At 47.6% G+C, this 18,829-nt stretch overlaps 1 protein-coding gene across 1 annotated transcript in view; it reads right to left on the minus strand.

Moving 5' to 3' along the window:
- PGBD5 (piggyBac transposable element derived 5) overlaps positions 1-18,412 on the minus strand; it is an 80,320-nt gene extending 61,908 nt beyond the window's left edge. The window contains exon 1 of the mRNA XM_019757370.3: positions 17,714-18,412. Within this exon, the coding sequence (XP_019612929.2) occupies positions 17,714-18,023 (310 nt within the window). The 5' untranslated portion in view covers positions 18,024-18,412. The remainder of the gene's footprint in view (positions 1-17,713) is intronic.
- Between the last annotated feature and the right edge of the window lie 417 nt (positions 18,413-18,829).

Below are 18,829 nucleotides of genomic sequence, written 5' to 3' on the forward strand. Positions count from 1 at the left end.
CAGCAGATTCAGGGCGTTTGGGTCAAAATCCATGTTCTTTACACTCTCACACTCAGGGCGTTTGGGTCAAAATCCATGTTCTTTACACTCTCACACTCAGGGCGTTTGGGTCAAAATCCATGTTCTTTACACTCTCACACTCAGGGCGTTTGGGTCAAAATCCATGTTCTTTACACTCTCACACTCAGGGCGTTTGGGTCAAAATCCATGTTCTTTACACTCTCACACTCAGGGCGTTTGGGTCAAAATCCATGTTCTTTACACTCTCACACTCAGGGCGTTTGGGTCAAAAATCCATGTTCTTTACACTCTCACATTCAGGGCGTTTGGGTCAAAAATCCATGTTCTTGACACTCTCACACTCAGGGCGTTTGGGTCAAAAATCCATGTTCTTGACACTCTCACACTTAACCCGACATTACGTCAGAAATTGCCCAGACTCCCTCGGACGCAGCACCTAAAAAGTTGACGTAAGGACTGGGAGAAGATCACAGAACCCAGACGAGCCATGACCAGAAAACCATGGCCGCCTCCTTTTGGCTCTGAGGACCTGCCGTTTTAATCTCCAGGTAGAAAGTGGGGAAAATAGGTCAAAACAATTTTAAGCTATCCTAAAAGACCCAAACTAAAAGCCTCATATGACAGCAATAGCAACGTTTTCATATGCCCCACTGTGTGATATTTACCTAGCGGAACACATGGAACTCCCCGCCAGCGGCAGCTTCAAGCAACTGCTTATATGCTCATTGATTTGGTATTCCAGAATGAGATTCTTCAGGGAGATATCTACCCTTAATGGCTTCTTGTCTTCATCCAAACCATCACCAGACCAAGATCCTGCTAGAAAGTTTGAAGAATGGAAGTTCTGAGCATAAATCCCACCTGGGAAAAACCATCCCTCCACCATTTTCTCAAAAGTATGCAGAGCACTACAAAACCATCTCAGCTCACATTAAAGAGCGGACTGCACACTAGGTCACCTCCAGGCCTCTTGTCTCAGAAGAGGCGTGGGAGCGGGAAAGGCATGCCACTTAATGGCTGGCTCACTTCCAGGGTCCACCACTCTTCCTGACTGCGTGAATCCCTACCTCCCAAAGTCTGTTTCCTTTGTATAATGAGGATGACAATACCTACCTAAGTGTGACATACAATAATTTAAGCCCAATAAATCCATATTCTTTTCCCTGCCATCAAGCCTTTCACGTTTCTCTTTGAAAGAAGATGGTGACCCCAACGTTGCCCTGCCCTCACTTCTGTCACCAGTCTGCCTCTCAGCGCTGAGAACCATAGGTGAGTGGGGGCACATAATGTGGCCGCCGGCGGAGGGGGCTGTGGGCTTTTCTGCCTCAAGCTGCAGGGACTGGCCCCAGAGCCCCAAGACCAGGAGGCCTGAAAACCCCTGTGGACCTGGGAAGACACCCACCGCTGGCCTGCAGCTGTGACTAGATACATTCCCAGGCTCCAGAGGTAGAGAAACAGCTGAAACGAAAGGTGGTGCTTCCTGCCCAAGCCTGAGAGACCAAGCAGGGGACCAGTGGGACTCTGCGATGTCAAGTGGGCACACAAGCAGGGCTGCTTTCTCTACCACACAGGCCTGGCAACCCCTTGGGTACCCCACCAGACCCGGGCCCCACGAGCGTACAAAGCAAGGTCTCAGAGCAGAGTCACAGGACTCAGAAGAAACAGGACACACCCGGAAGACAGAGCTCTAGGAAGATACAGACAACGTCTTGAATTTTACTTATAAGAACAATATCACTCAGAGAGATTCAACTGCAACACACACAGGGAAAAAAAAGATTTCCTGTAGCTAAAAACGATGATTTCCCAACTAAACAGCTCTTCAGACAAAGAGAAGGTGAAGGTGGTTGTTAGGCGCAGCCGGAGGAATAAGTCGCGGGAGACCAAAATTGGTCTATTAGAATTTATTTGGCATGTTTGAGCTGCGGGAAGTCAGGCTAGAAAAGACCATAACCTCTCCGAGCAAAATGGGGTATGGAGTTTTATAGGTGGGGGTAAACGAGGCTCTTCCCCCTTCAATGCTTCAGGGTGGTTTTGTTGCGTTGCCTCTCGCAACAAAGGTTTTTGGGGCATGACCAAGCCCCCACCCTCCACGTTCAAGCCCCCAGGCCGCTGTCTGGACTGCCCAGGCCTGCAGATCATAAGCCCCTAGGAGACCAACACAAGCCAGCAGGTACAGGTACAAAGCAAGATGGCTTTTCGGATAAGATGGTTTCTACATTCCAGGCGGCTTCTCCAGGCCTAAGGCAAACACAAGCCAGCAGGTACAAGGTACAAAGCAAGAAAAGGTGGCTTTGAAGGTTTCTACTCCTGGCCTACATATGGCCTAACAGTGGTCACGTATGGTTCCTGAATCACTGACTCAAGATCAAGTCCAAGAAATAACAAAGCAGAGAGTACAAGCATAAAGAGATGGAAATCATAAAAAACAAGATGTGACACGTTAAGGCTATATCCTGAGACCAAGAGAGAAAAGGACAATTGAAGGAGAGGCAATGAGGGCACCCAGGTCCAGACATACGCGACAGAAAAGACACACGGAGGCACATGCTAGCAAAGTTTCTGAATCTAAGGATTAAAGAAAAGAAAAAGACAATCCTGCAGGCAGAATGAAGTCACACTTAAAAAGGAAATGGACACATACTGGCTGTGGACAATGCAGTGACACCCTCAGAGCAGCTGCGTAGTGAGACGACTTGAGAGAAGCCAGCTATCTAGACAAAAAAAAAAAAAAAGGTATTTGAGATAAAAAAGACAAAACAACAACAAAAAAAAGAATTCAGAATATATACTACCAGGCACCACAGCAGAAAAAAAGAAAAATAAAGGAAAGCCTCTAATAATAGATAGAGCGGAACCAAGATTCCTGGAAGAGAAAACTGATGACCAATGAGCAAAATGGTCCTGGCCTTGGCAAGGCTGAATGGCTGATGCCTACACACTTCCTGACACCCTTGAATTGATGGATGATCAATGTCATTTAATCGTGTCAATTCCCATCATGCCTAAGCAGTATAACCAGCTCAGTGACATACACAAAACATGTCATTCAGATTTGTTGCTGATATGAGTGTTTATTTTCACATACAATTAAGCATTCTAGATGTAACTGAAAACCTAAACTTATGTACTTTCTATGTTGAAATTTTAAAATATAAATACAATTATTATTATAATAACCGATGTTGCAATATTAAAGATGGGAATAGCTGACAATTTTACAAACGAAAAGTAGAAAGATTAGGAGTTTTCAAATACTTGAATTGAGAAATGGAACAGTGTATATTTGGTCTTCCTTCCATTTCTGACACAGATCTCCCAAAACATTTGGAATTTCTTAAGTGATGAGAGTGACAAAGGTGTCTTTTGTTATGTTAATGAGGTCGCTTAAGGTTGAGGGCTGGTTGCTAGGAAAACCAACCTCGTGATTAGAAGATTGGAAGTCCTAGGACCTTGACCTCTGGGCAGAAGCCGCCATGAAAACCCAAAGGGACAGTGCTTGGTCCTTGTTTTCTTAGAGCTTCCACACAGGGAACCAGAACTCTTCCACGAGCCATGTCAGGCCCGAGGCCCCACGAGGACAGACGCTCCTTTGTTCAGGACCCCATCCTATGTACCTTTTCATCTGGCTGTTGATTGGTATCCTCTAATATCCTTTGTAATAAATCAATAATCCAGGGAGTAAATGGGTTTCCTGGAATACTGTAGGCTGCTCTAGCAAATTAATCAAGCTGAAGGAGGGGGGCGTGAGAACCTCTGATTTAAGCCAGTCTGTCAGAAGGAGAGGTAACAACCTGAGCTTGCGATTAGCATCCTGAGTTGGAGTGTGATCGCTGGAGGCTCCAATTTGTAGCTGGTAGGTCAGGAGCACAGGTGATAACTTGGGCTTGCGACTGGCATCTGGAGTGGAGGGTGGTCTCACAGGACTGAGCTCTTAGCCTGTGGAACCTGACTCATCTCTAAGTAGTAACATCAGGATTGAGTCAAATTCTTGGTGTCTAAGAATTGCTCGTTGGTGTGGGGAGAACCTCCACACATACATCTTCAGAATTGGGGCCAGGAACTCTTTTCAACAGTTAATACAAATATTACAAATATTAAGAGTATCCAGCAGAGGGAATATAGTCAATAACATTTTAATAAGTATGTATAGTGCTAGATGGATACTATACTAATTGGGGGATCACTCTGTAAATTATATAAATGTCTAACTACTATGCTATACATCTGAAACTAACATAAAATAATATTGAATGTCAACTCTAATTGAAAAATAAAATAATAAAAAAGAGTATGTTGTCCAGATAACGTCAGAAACTTATTTATCCTTTTAGAACTGACCGTTATAAAATGTAAGTAATGATATAAGGCAGAATAGAGTTTAGAGAATGTCATAATTATAATCTTTATAGAATTAGTTCATGTATTAACTTTCATAATACTAAACTAAATAGCCCTTAAGAATTTAATGAAACTTTATAGTCATTTGATTTAATTCAGGCTAATAGTATTTCGAGAAAAAGTCCTATTTGGGAATTTCTTCATCTAGTGAAGATGAATTAAAATCAGAACGTCAACTCTGCCACCTTAAAAATTCAGGAACAGAAAAGAATTCCGCAATCACATAGGACAACATCCACAATAAATCACTTCCAATCTAGATCTGAAAAATAATATATTATACAAATTACAAAGGAAAGAGAGTGTAAAGAACATTCTCATTTTCATGAATCAAGCTTCATAAAATTGGCTTCAGTCTTGCCTTAGGCAAACATTTAGCCACTTAGACAAAATGTGTATATTTGGTGCATGTTGTATGTGTGTGTGTGCACATATATGTGTGAAATACAGGGACAGTAATAAATCTCTAGGATAAAAGTTAAATAAGGATCCTTGATAAAGAAGGTCTTGTTCTAGAGAAAATAGTCTTAGTTGGGGAAACAGTACTTTTGTTTTCAAAGGACAATAGAGAAATATATGTTTAATTTTGAGGGTGGGAAGTAAAAACAAAGAAAATATTATTAAAATGGAAAATAAACTATGGTCAATTAATTTTTGATAAAGGTGCCAAAACAATTCAATGGAGAAAGAACAGTATTTTCAACAAAGAGGCCTAAAACTACTGGATATTCACATGCAAAAGGATGAAGCTGGAAACATACCTCACACCATATACAAAAAAATAACAAAATGGATCAAAGACATAAACACAAAAGCTAACATGATAAAGATCTCAGAAGAACAAATAAGGGTAAATTGTTAGTAATCTTCAACCTGTCAATGGTTACTTAGCAATGACACCAAAGGCAGAGCAGCCAAAGAAAAACATATGGATAAATGTGACTCCATCAAAAGGTAAAACGTTTGTGCTTCCAAGGACACCATCCAGAAAGTCAAGACAACCCACTAAATGGAAGAAAATACCTGCAAGTCATATATCTGATAAGGGGCATGTATCCAGACTGTATAAGGAACTTTTACAATTCAATAATAAAAAGACAACCCAATTTAAAAACGGGCAAAGGACATGAAGTCACACTTCTCCAATATACAAATATCCAAATGGCCAATAAGCACGTGAAAAGATGCCCAACATCACTATCATTAGGGAAACGCAAATCAAACCTACAGTAAGATACCATCTCCCACCCATTAGGATGGCTTCTATCAAAAACCAGAAAACAAGCGTTGGTGAGGATGTGGAGAAATTAGAACCCTTGTACATTGCTGGCAGGATTGTAAAATGGTGCGACCACCTTGGAGAACAGTTTAGTAGTTCCTCAAAATGTTGAACAAAGAGTTACCACATGACCCAGCAACTCCACTCCTAGGTATAGACCCAAGAAAAGTGAAAAACATATTCACACAAAAACATGTACATGAAGGTTTTGGCTTTATTCATAATAACAAAAAAGTGAAAACAACCCAAATGTTCATCAACTGATGAATAAATAAAAAGTGGTATATCAATTCAATGGAATATTATTCAGCCTTAAAAAGGAATGAAATTTTGACACATGCAACCAAACGGATGAACCTTAAAAACATTATGCTAACTGAAAGAAGCAGTCAAAAAAGACCACATATTGTAGGATTTCATTTATATGAAATTTGCAGAATGGGCAAATGTATAGAGATAGAAATTAAATCAGTGGTTGCCTAGGCTGGGGTGACGTCTGAAGGTTCCTTTTGGGGCTGGTGAAAATGCTCTACCGACTTTGATGATGCGAACACCAACTGGGAATACACTAGAAGCCACTAAACTGTACACATTAAACAGGTGAATTATACGGCATGTGAATCAGATCTCAATAAAGCTGCTACCCCCAAATGGAAAGAACTTCCATATTTATCATGTAGAAAAAGAATGAATATCTGGATCAAAACATCAAAATCAGGGAAAACCAAAAAAAAAAAAAGGGGGGGTGAAATAAGATGGAAGGAATAAAGTCATGCCTGTCTGTCATAATTTTAAATGGGTACAGCCTGATTTCTCCAATTAAATTAAAGAGTCTCTCAGGTTGTGTTAAAAATATATACTTGTTTATATGCTGTTCAAAAAATGTACTTAAAATAGCAAATAGGAGTTGAAAAGAATGCACCAGGCAAGGAGATAACCAGGCAAATGCAAAGGAGAAAGCAAGAAAGACAAAATTAATAGCAGATAAGCTGGATTTAAGGTTAGAGGTATAAGCTAGATGAAAAGGCACAATTTTAGGGGAGATAGAAAAACTATTAGTATGTATGCACCAAACAACACGGCAGCTAAAGACTCTTAAAAATGCAAGAACATGGTAAAAATGTAGCTCTTCGAATGGGGAATGTCTACTAGAGAGAACAAAATAAAGATACACAGAAGATAGATACCCTTACTTTCCCAAAATAAAAAACATTTTTTTCTTACGTCATGTATGTCACATTTGTAAAGAATAGATGCATATTTGGCAAAAAAAAAAAAAAAAAAATCTTAACAACCTTTCAAATTAAAGACTTAGAGGAACTCTTTGATCCCAATCCAATAAAATTAGAATTAAGTAATCAAGTAACCAAAAAATCTTAACTACTTAGAAATTAAGAAATAGTCTCTTAGATCAAAGAAGAAATAAAAAAGGGGGATTTAAGAAAATCTTAAAAGCAATAGAAAGGACATTTCATTCCAAAATGTGTAAAATACACCAGAAGTTATACTCTGAGGAAACCTCAGTGTCTAATGCTTTCATTAGTCAAGTTTTTTTTTTAATAAAAAGAAACTTTGTACTCAATTAAAGACAGCTCAATAAATCAAAAGAAGTTGTAATAAATATAAAAATTTTAAATTAATAAAAAATATGAGCAACAAATAAACTTGAAGCTGGTTCTTTGAATAAATTAATACAATAGAAAAACACCTCACATGGCCAACTGAGGATGAAAGACAGAGAAGGTGGGTGGTGGGGGGAGAAGAAAGGTGGGGAAAGAGTAAGAAAAAGAGGTGAAAAGGGGGTTAAGGGAGAGAGAAAAAGGGCGCACAAAAACATAAGATCAGGTTTGAGAACAGAGATAGAAAAGCAAATGTGGGATATAAAAGCAAATAGAAGAATCATTCTTAGAAACTGCATGGAATTTTATGTTAACAAATTTGAAAACCTAGAAGAAATAGATGGTTTCCTAGGAAAACATTAGTCATCAAAATGATTCAAGAAGTAGAAAATTCAGAAAAAAGTACCAAGACCAATCAGTTCGCAGCTGACTTGTATCTAACCCGTAATTCTACTGTTAAATGGCAACAGGCAATTAAAAAATCAGCCAATTCATTTTATGAAACAGAGCACAATTTTAATACCCAACCCTGAGAAAGATGAGACGAGATGAGGGACAGCTATTAGCAAATCTGGGTTACGATGAATCTGTTATAGAAACTCTGAACTAACGTTGGCGAACAGAACTCAGCTACATATCAAGGAGAGACCAACCTGGACTGATTCCAGGAATGTACGGGGAGCTCATGTCAGGAAATCCATCCAATTTACTTCGTCAATAAAGTAAATGTGAAAAAAGTATAAGACCATGTCAATAAATGCATTTTGATAAAATAAAGGCATTTGATAGTCTAGCAGCCTTAATTCCTTATAACAATTAAGATAGGAGTAGAAGGAAGCTATTCATGACGTGTTAGGGGATGAGAAGAGCTTGACAGAAAGGTATATAAAATGAGCCCATCTAACAATTGTCACCCCAATAAATAAAAAAAATAAAAAAAATGAGCCCATATTGGTAAACAAGGACCAAACGCCTGTATATGGGTTTACTGATTCTCACAGCTCTGGGAAGGAACTGATCACACAGATGACAAATGGCTTCACAGGGCCACCTGCCCAAGAGCTCGTGGCCAGCACATGGCAGAGCCCAGGCCCACTCACTCCCTGGCTAGAACTGACCACCAAGCCCCTTTGACCACGTACAGCTACAAAACATCGATGTGCAATTAAACACATGCGTCTGGGACATCCTGTGCCTACCACCCACCTGCGTTATCCCACCTGTGCACTCCCCCGTTATAGGGCATTTCGTGGAGAGGATGCAAATCACTTATGTTTATTTCTGGGCTCTTTTCCCAACATTTCCTCATGAGTCCTCACACAATGATTCAGCACGTGAGCCCACATCTTTGCAGCTGCTTTTCTCTGGCAATCTCCTTTTTCTTCAGTGTCTGTGCCAGCTGGCGGCCCTAGCCACCTTCCAACCTAATGGACGCCGGAACTAACAGGGAGCAGCCCACATAAATTTAGTCCACGACAGACGCCCCTGATCCATGAGTGGCTTTGCCCCAAACGGTGATTCAGGCACAAAAGTCCTTTCACCTGGGGGCCTTGGCATCTCTGATGTGGGGCTCAGAGCTGCCTCCTGCAGTCAGACCTGGGAAAGGGGTCCACTTTCTGTCTACTTCCCACTGCCGAGTCCAGGACGTGGCTCCATCCCACTACAAGGGGCTGCATGACGAGGGGCGGCCACTGCCGGGGGTGAGAGTCAACAGGGAGATGGTTTGGACAACAATGCAGCCCTTGTGCGGACTAACTGCTAATGAGTTGATCTGACCAGCATACACCGTATTCCACACTCCTGCTCTAAACTTGATGGGTGCTTCCTTGTCCCCAGATCAAAGGGACCAGTCTACTCTGTCACTTAACCTCTCCAGGACTCAGGGATAATAATAGGACTTCACAGGGTTGTTATGAGGATTTCATAGGTTGGAGAGTGCTTAGAACACTATGTGGCACACAGTAAGTGATACATAAGCATTTGTTAAGTAAAGTGGGGACAGGAGCTAAGCCCCTTGCAAATTCCTAATAGATCCCTGTCTTGGGGTCTCTAGTGGGCAGAGTGCCGAAGCACAAGGGTTGGAAAGCTCCCCAGAGGCCAAGTTCAGTCTTCCATCTGGACATAAATCCCTTAACACCCCCAGACTGGCCTCAGCGTCTTCCTGGTAAGGAATTTGCTCCCTCGTGGGCTGCCCTGGCTACTGCTCCACCATTTTGGATGTTAAAATCACTCAGCTCCCTGTAAACACTTCTTCACTGATGCCCATCCCATCCCCAATGTCTACATCTGCGTCCATCTCCTGCTCACTCATCCATTCATTCATTCAACAAAACTTGTGGACTTGCCATGTCGAACCGTAACCAAGACACCCACGGCCTCAGCCCACAGGGAAATGAATCAGCGCATGTGGCTACTGAAAGCGACCCGAGGGAAGGTGGTGGTCTTAGATCCCTGGAGACAGGGACATTTGAACCAAGACCAGACCACGAGCAAGGGTTGCCATTCGAGTATCAGAAGAATATTCCAGGTGAGAGCCCAGGCATAGAGGCTTTGAGATGAATAGATGATGCGGCTGAGCAGTGTTGACGGTAAGACAGGTGACCAGAGATGACACTGGAGAGGAGGCGAGGAGGACCTGTGGGCCTTGGAGCCCTCACGGAGGACGCGGGAATTCCCTTTGGCTTGAATTGGAAGCCGTTGGAAAGTTTTACAGAGAAGTCGGAAGATGAGCTTCTGTGGGTAGAAGATCACTTCTCCCACGGCTGATGGAGAGAGATGGGGGCAGGGGTGATAACAGGACTGGCGGCTGTGAATCCAAGCAGATGAAGGTTCCGGAACCCTGGCCAGGAGGCGATGCTGTCTTGTTTCAAGGTAGTAGCAATGGAAATGATATAAGAAGGGGCAGAATTTGTGGTTCTAAACTTTTTAATAAAGGATTTCTTAAACATACACCTAAATTGGCTAGATGTCCATACCCGTGTAATAATTCTTCCTGGAATTCACAAATAGGGGGTAGAGGGCTTTTTCTCCCATGTGCTCATCTAGGCAGAGCACCCCTTTACATTACAGGGCATTTTCAGGATTTTATTACATTATTCTTTCAGCATGGTGTCGTGCGGGAGACCCTGCTCGCTGCGCCATTTGTCATGCGCGGAGGCCTTCTCGCCGTGCCATCTTTCAGGCGGGGCGGCCTGCGGGGTCTCTACTCCCGCTCCCCACACAAGAACGCAGGATATGGTGAGGCCGAAAAGGAACACCCACGGAGCCATAGGTAGGGGAGTCATACCACTGTGGTCTCACTGGAGGCTGGGCCCACTGGACGCGCGACCTGCTGTCCGCCTTTCCGCCGACCGACCGACGACTCTTCTCCACTCTCTCCTCTGTTCCTCTCTCGGCTCTCCTCTTCCGCTCTCCTCAGCTCTCCTCTTCCGCTCTCTTTGGCTCTACTCAGCTCCTCGGCAATCCTCGGCTCTCCTCCGTAGCCGCAGCAGTTATACCAGCGGCCAATTGGCTAACCGGCCACAGCCGACGGCCAATCAGCCACAGCCGACGGCCATTCACCACCCGAGCCAGCACCCTTCCACGTGAGGCCGAGAGCCTGTAAACTACTCTCTGGGGCTCTGTCCCCACACATGGCATTTCCGCCCTTCCCCCAGAAATGATACTATATTTCCTTTAACCAATAAAGATTTAGCACATCAACTTTGCTGTCATTTCCCCTTTTCCTTCCATAAACGAAAGACCCCAGGGCTTCTCCATGGGTTTCACCCTCTCTAAGCACCTTTTCTCCCCAAACCTGCCCAGTCCCCCTCCCTGGGGATCCAGCATTTGCTAGGCAAACCCATATTCACACCTGGAGGTGGAGTTGAGTTCCAGCTATAGTCGCCTGCAATGATGACAATTACAAACATCAAATCTCAGGATGTTTTCCCTAAGAAGGCCTCAGGTAAGGATGCTCAGCCTGGGGAGGAGTGGCAGCCCTGCCCACAGGCAAAGCTGGCATTGCTTCTCTGCCATCCCGGCTTGCCCAAGTTGTTCCCTGGTTTGAGATGCCCCTTTCCTTCCTCTTCATCGAATTTTTGTTCTTCAAGAAGCAGCTTAGGGACCCCCTCATCTCCAATCCAGCTGGTTGAGGGGACATGCTTGATCACAGAGACCCTTGTCTCTTTGTCTTCACTTTGTCTCTCTATTGGACCCCTGGGGACATCCTTTATTCATCGTTTTAGCCCAGCAGGGCTCCATATGCTGACTTACACGGCCTGTCGCTTGCATGGCTGGTGGGTGTATCAACTGGGACACCGCTTGGCAGCATCTATTAAAGTGGTGGCTCTCAAGTGCAGAAAACTGCTCCCAGGGGACATGTGGCCACGCCCCGGGATACATCAGACTGCCACAGCAGAGGAAGTGGTGCTCCTGGCCCCAGTGGGCGGAGGCCAAAGTGATGCTAAACATCCCGCAGTGCACATGGCAGCCCCCAACACAGGGTCACCCAGCATGTGACAGTGCCAAGGCTGAACCATCTAGGACCCAGCAGTCCTAGCCTAGGTATGTATGCCCAAGGGAAATGAAGTGCGTGTCCACCAAACACACGGGCAACCACGTCTGCAGCAGCTTTATTAATAAGAGCCCAACCTGCAAACAATCAAACGTCCCCTGACAGGATAATGGGGAATGAACTGGAGTCTTGATCCAATGGAACACTACACAGCAACATAAAAATAAGACTCCACATGCAATAATGTGGGCACACCTCACAGATATAATGAGGAAGGAAAGAACCAGGCCAAAAGAATAGGCAGAAAGAATCGATGGTGATGGAGATCTGAACAGCAGCTAGCCCTGGGGGCGGAGGGATTCTCTGGATGTGGGTGTGCCACACACGTTGGACTGTGCACTGTGACACATGACCTGTCTGCGTCACACCACAATGAGCTTCGTTAAGCAGAGCACTCCTCTCAGAGCCACCCTGCCAGCAGGAGTCACCTATGTGGCCTGTTGCCTTACACGCAGGATTTTCTAGTGGACCTTCTGGTACGTACACTTCTGGGAGGTGATTTCACAACAGATAACAACAACCTTAAAATGTGCACGGTCCTTAATTCAGTCCTATCCTCATCGTTTTATGCTAAGGATGTGCACAAAAACGTAAGCCTCAAGAACATTTACCACAGCAGGGGCGGATGAGTGGCTCAGTTGGTTAGAGCGCGAGCTCCGAGCAGCAGGGCTGCCAGTTCAATTCCCACATGGGCCAGTGAGCTGCGCCCTCAGCAACTAGAATGAAGTCAATGAGCTGCCACTGAGCTTCTGTGGCCAGATGGCTCAGTTGGTTGGAGCACGGACTCTCAACCACAAGGTTGCCGCTTTGACTACCGCAAGGGATGGTGGGCAGCGCACCCTGCAACTAAGATTGAATGTGGCACCTTGAGCTGAGCTGCTGCTGAGCTCCCGGATGGCTCAGTTGGTTGTAGCGCGTCTTCTCAACCACAAGGTTGCCGGTTCGACTCCCACAAGGGATGGTGTGCTGCGCCTCCTGCAACTAGCAACGGCAACTGGACCTGGAGCTGAACTGCGCCCTCCACAACTAAGATTGAAAGGACAACAACTTGACTTGGATGGAGCTGATGAGAGTCCTGGGAAAAACACACCACTGTTCCCCAATAAAAAGTCCTGGAAATACACACTGTTCCCCAATAAAGTTCTGTTCCCCTTCCCCAATAAAAATCTAAAAAGTGAAAATAAAAAAAAACATTTACCACAGTAAAGTACATATAAATAAATGTATGTGAGCAAAAGGGGGAGGGGCTACAAACTGAATGCTTACCCACAGGGAACTGTACAGTATTATGGATTCATTAAAATGACATTTTAAAATTTAAATGGACATGTTTACAATATATTGGAACTGAAAAGCAGGCCACCTAACAATATGGAGTCTAAGATACGTGAAGGAGGCTCTCGATACGCTAACTGTGGTCATCTCGGGGTAAAGGGACATCATGGGATTTCTATACATTTTATCATTTTTCTTTCTCTTTTTTCCTAAAATGAGGATATGTTACTTGTTACTAAGAAAAAACATATAAACAATAGTTGTTGAAAATAAAGGTAGGTTTAGACTGGAAAACTGAGTCGGAGACCTCACACAAACCCCCAGGTTGCCAGGTGTAGTCGAAGCCCCACCCCCTCCAGAAACTGTACAGTCGCATCTCACAGCTAGGCTGGGGTTGCAGGGGTTAAATAAGGGGCTGGATAAGATTGTCTCCTGTTCCACATCCTGACTGTGGGACTGGTTACATAAATCCACACATGCGTTAAACCTGACAGAGCTGTATGCGCCCCCCAAAAAATATGAAAATATATATTTTTGACTGTCAAGAAGTTCTAGGTGCTATAAAAAAGGGGGGGTACTACCTTTCCTGGGTGATCAAGTCTGACTAGTGGGATGGTGGTCACTTAACCCAGTCACCTCATCACCCCCAGACTCTGCCTGGAAAGACCATCTGTGGTTCTGTGAAGTGGAGACAACTTCCCTCTCAAAGGACTGTGGAGGTGCGAGAAGCTGCCTGGAAACGCGTGTTATAAACCAAACTGCGGTTAGTGTCCTCATCCTGAGCCAGGCTTCTCTCCCATATGAACAGTCTCCCCCAGGAAGCCCCTTCTTTGGTTTCTGTGTGGCACGGCACGATTTATCTTGTAGCTGCCAAGATTTGAGATTTGCAGTTCCTGGAGCCACAGGGCGCAGCCCTAAGCTAAAGGTGGGAGCAGCTGCTCACACCTGATACCACAGATGAGGGTTCCGGTAGCTTAGCTCACAAACCCCATTACAGTAAGGGATCTCAGTGAATCCTGGTTTGAAGAGAAAGAGTTTTCTCTTCTTACTTGTTAGTCAAAGGCTTTAAACCAGATGAAGCAACAACAGACTCTAAAGATAAAACATTTAACAATGTTAATTTTCAAGACCATGTGTTCCTTTCCAGCTTCTCAAGGTCACACCTCCCCACTGAATGATTACAGAACACTGCTGACGGAACATGGGAGAACTCTCATGCGAAGTCCAACCTCTGACAGAAAGAACAAGCAGCTCACATCCCAGCCAGCATGACAAAGGACCAACAACCGAACAGAACAGAAGGCCACCTGGAGCATCTGCGAATCTGCCTGTTCCTTCGCCTCTTCAGAGAGAACAAATCACAAGACTGCTCAGAATAATCTGAAAGGGCAGAAGCCCAAAAAGCAGCTGGGCCTGGATTTCATGCAGTTTCCAGAGTGAGCTCGCACGTTGTCTTGGTTATTTGCACAGTGGGCACGAGGCTGACAGCTTGAGAGGGTTATTTTAGGGGGATCTGCTGCAAAGTCTGCTTGGGAGAGAGTCTGGGCCCTGCGCCCCCAAGGCTGACCCCATTCACACATGGGTTCTGAGCCAGTCAGCCAGCCCTACAAGCAGTCTTAGCATTTAAGTTATCCCTAGGGAAGCCACACCTCAAGGCACAGTCAGAACCTGAGGGAGGGAGAGGACAGAGAAGGGTGAGGGAGAGGATGCTGTCCACCCATAAATGCTGGCTGCACTTCTGGAGAGCCTGACCCAGGAAGCTGAATACACACGAAAAACAGAAGGAAAGGCTGGGAAGACTAAAAGCACCTGAAGAGCGGTTAGGAGGCCCAGCCTTGAGCACAGAGACGCTTCGTTCCCTCCTCTCCCCAGCTGGGCACCAAGTGCACCCCCCTTTCTGAACGCAGGTCAAAGGCACGATGGTGCCCAGTGCCTACACCCCACTCCTGCACAGGGACTCTCTGAAAAGGGCCCTAGGTTATCAGAAGGCTCCCAGACAGCACTGACAGTCTCTTTCTGACAGAAGAAACCCTACTCAGCCCAGAACAGTGCAAGTAATGCACTGGCACTTAGGACACAGTGACACACATACCTGTACAGGTTTGTACGGTAAAGGTGGGCAGGAAGCTGTTCCACAGTTGACAAGCCTTTGCTTCCCACATCTGATTCTATCAGCAACAGCAATTTTTATTATGTATCTTCTATTATGAGGACTGACTACAGATCAAAATGCCGCCCTCTTGCTTGCCTCACCATCCCACCCAGTGAGGTCTGTTAATAAACTGGGGAACAAAGATGGAAGAGAGCCAGGCTGCACTCCCTGAAAGAAGGGCACACACTCTTGTCGGAGTGTCTTAGACACTGTGCTTTGATAAGTGTAGCTGACTGACCCTCTTTGCTCAGGGCGGCCAGGGTGCAGCTCTTGGCCTCTTACTAAACACATCCGTCTCTCTCCATGCTACTAGGCACGAGGACTTCCTCCGAGCAGCAACATTTGTCTGCATCTATTTTCAGTCCCCATAAATCATATTGCATTGTTTCAGGGACTCTGGATTCACACACTTAGTAAGTCACCAACCTCATCCCTCCACCTCCACCCCAAATTTCACTTAGGGAGAGGGTGTTGCAAAGAGGAAAGGAAATTATGAGAGCTGGATTTGAAAAGCATGCTCCCACTCCAAACAGGAAAACAAAATTGCGCGTAAATACCCTCAAATAACCACTAATGTCTTTGCTTAAAGTGCTTGACTGTGATTCTCAGGCCCTGCTGTGAACTCCGTGGACATCCGAGGGAAGCAGAATTTGAACCTAACACTAAATGACACATGACACTGCTCTTCACGACCATGTAAGTGCTGCCGTGGCTAGATTACATTGCTCTGCTGCAGAACTCCTATTTCTAGGTTACTAATATGATATCACTTGAAATTGATTCCGGGTGTTCGTCTCTCACACCAGCACACTCATGAATATTATTCATAACTAGGCTTAACCTGACACAATGCTGCTCTTTTCCCTCGAGACACAAGAAGACTTGCTGCATGCTCCCAGGCGGACACGTTTCTCAAGTGTTCCAAGATGGACAACTGGATTGCAGACACTCCTAGATAGCACACAACCTGCTGAACCAGGGCTCTGGCAGGTAAAATTCTTCAAGAGCCATTATGGAAAACAGCTGTCCAGGCCTGTAAGACCTAATGACAGTCTACAAAATGGAGGGGGTGTAAAAGGAGTATACATGTACAGTGATGTAACGAAAAACTCCAAAACTCAACTGTAGTCCAAATGAGAACATGTTTCCAAATGGGGCCACCCCCAAGCACTGCCCAGCTAAGCTGGACTGAGTAAGTCCCGCAGCAGCTCAGTGCACGCATCCTGCAGCCTGCCTGCTGGACCTTTGGAGACCACTGCTGAGAGTCCAGTCAGCCCTCCCAGGCTGCAGCGTGCTGTCCAGGTCCAAGTCCAGCCCTGTGCCAAGGGTCCCTTGGGCCCGCCTCCTGTGTGCTGTACTCCTGTCTGGATGAACCAAGTCAGGAAAAGCCACATCACCAGCAGCAGCATCGTGCTCAGTGCGGCCACTCCCTGGCCTCCAGCACCGCTGCGCGCACTTCCACCAGTGAAAACCGTGTGCGGAAACAAACAAGGGCCTGCCATTGAAGGCAACCTAGCGAGGGACAGGAGCCAGCGTCAGAGGCCAGCTGGAAAGGACGGGTCTCCACCTCTCAAAGGGCGGAGGCTGCTGAGCAGCTTCAGGGTAAGTAGCGGTATTTTAAAACCCGACTCCCGCAAAAGCAGGCTGTAAAGAGGCCGCGGCTGCCAGCACTCCTGCGACCTTCTGCAGGTATCAGGCGCTACTCTGTGGCTATCGCGGTAAGCAGAACACACGCCCAAGTGCCTTCTGCTGTTACAGCAAACACCTTAACGATGCAAAACTGGTCCTTTCACGCTTTCCTGTGCTGGAGATCCTGAATGACATGGACAGGAAAGTTTCTCAGATTAACTGGAGAAAACCGAAGCTTAGTGACGACATGGTAGGTGGACTCTCCCTCACCTTCTTCCACTGGGCCTAGCTTCAACTGTTGTTACCTGCCCCACCCCTGCCACCTGGGTAAGGCTTGCTCCAGGGCCATTATTACAAAATGATCCGCCCCTCCCCAAGGCGTTTCAGGTTTTCAGAATTCCCTCAACTAGGTAAGCCTGCCTTTAACTCACCACTAAGGTGCAAGTCCACAGGTGTGACTGGCTTCTGCTGCAGGACTCAGGGACACTCCTAGCAAAAGAGGGAAGCCCCCTCCCTCTCGTCCTTCGCCATAGGCAAAGCGCTGGCCCAGGCCTCCGCCTCACGCTCCCTACCACAAGGAAGTCGCAGACCCCACATGCAGTCAGGCTGATTCTCGCATTCTAAATCCCCAATCCCGCAGCCTCATTTGTTACCCAAAACGCACAGCTGCCATCGACGAGCCGGCCCACAAGCAGCTGGAGTTCTCCCGCCCGGCACTCAAGCTTCCCCTGGGCCGGGAACCAGACTGCCTCCCGACCCCCTCCCCGCGGGCCGCGCCTTACCACCAGTGTCCTCGAAGCGCGGAGGTGCACGGTCCCGCAGCGCGGAGCTCCAGTCCGCGCCAGCCTCGTCCTCCTCCGTCTCCTGCGCGGCGGCGGCCCGCGGGGGCCCGGGGCGCTCGTGCTCGTCGTCCGAAGAGGCGGCCGAGGAGGAGTGCGAGGCGGCCGAGGTACTGTAGAAGGGGTTCCCGCCGCTGTCGGGGCCCGACTCGCCGAACACGTCGTCCGAGATGTGCAGGCTCTCGTAGCGCGCGCGGGCCGCCTCCAGCAGCGCCGGCGCCCTCCTCCGCGCGCCCCCGCCGCCCTCGGCCATGGCCCCGGCCGCCGCCCGCGCGCCTGCCCCCCACAGCGCCTCCCAGCCGCACGCGCCGGGCCCCGGGCCCGCGCCGCGGCCCGCCGCCCCCCACCAGCGCAGCCCGCAGCACAGCGCCCGCCGCCCCGCGCCCGGCCGGCCCGCCGTCTTGGCCGCCTCGGGCCCCGCGCCCGGGGAAGCGCCCTCGGAGCTCGGGCGCCGCCGGCTGCGGGCCGCGGCGTGAAGCTGAGGATGAAGACGGGGCCCGGGCCGCCGCTCCTGCCGCCGCTGCGTCTCCTCCGCCGACCGCGTCCTTGCGCCCTCCCGGCGGCACCCGGCGCTTGCCAGCCGACCTTCCCGGGCGCGAGCCGCTGGGGCGGGCCCCGCCCCCTCGCCAAGCCATCCGGCCAATGGGCAGCCACGCCCGGGCGGAGTGGGCGGGCCCTTTGCTGGGGACGCCCCTCCCTCCTCACCCGGGCGGGGCGGGCGGGGCGGGGCGAACGACAGGGCCCGCGGGAGGGTGAGGGCCGCCACGGCTCCGGCCGTCCCCTCGCCTGCAAAGACTTGCCGCCCGAGACCGCCACCCGCAAGCCCCGTGCTGCCCCGCAGGGTGGGTGTGGGGGCGACACAGCGGGTTCTTCCTGTGGCCCGAGCCCGCTGATCAGCGTCAAACGGCTGCACTCGCCGTTCCCTCTGCAGTCAGCGCCAGGCGCCGGGGAGCTGTCCTCCCCAGTGGTTCTGAACCAGGCGCTGTGGAAACGCTCCAGGGAGGCGGGAGCCGAAGGCCCGCTGCACCGCATGCTCCTGTAAACACAGGAGTTGTCTGG

This window comes from Rhinolophus sinicus, chromosome 6 (assembly GCF_057876585.1).
Source record: "Rhinolophus sinicus isolate RSI-liver-muscle chromosome 6, RSI-T2T, whole genome shotgun sequence".
In the NCBI taxonomy this organism is placed as follows: domain Eukaryota; kingdom Metazoa; phylum Chordata; class Mammalia; order Chiroptera; family Rhinolophidae; genus Rhinolophus; species Rhinolophus sinicus.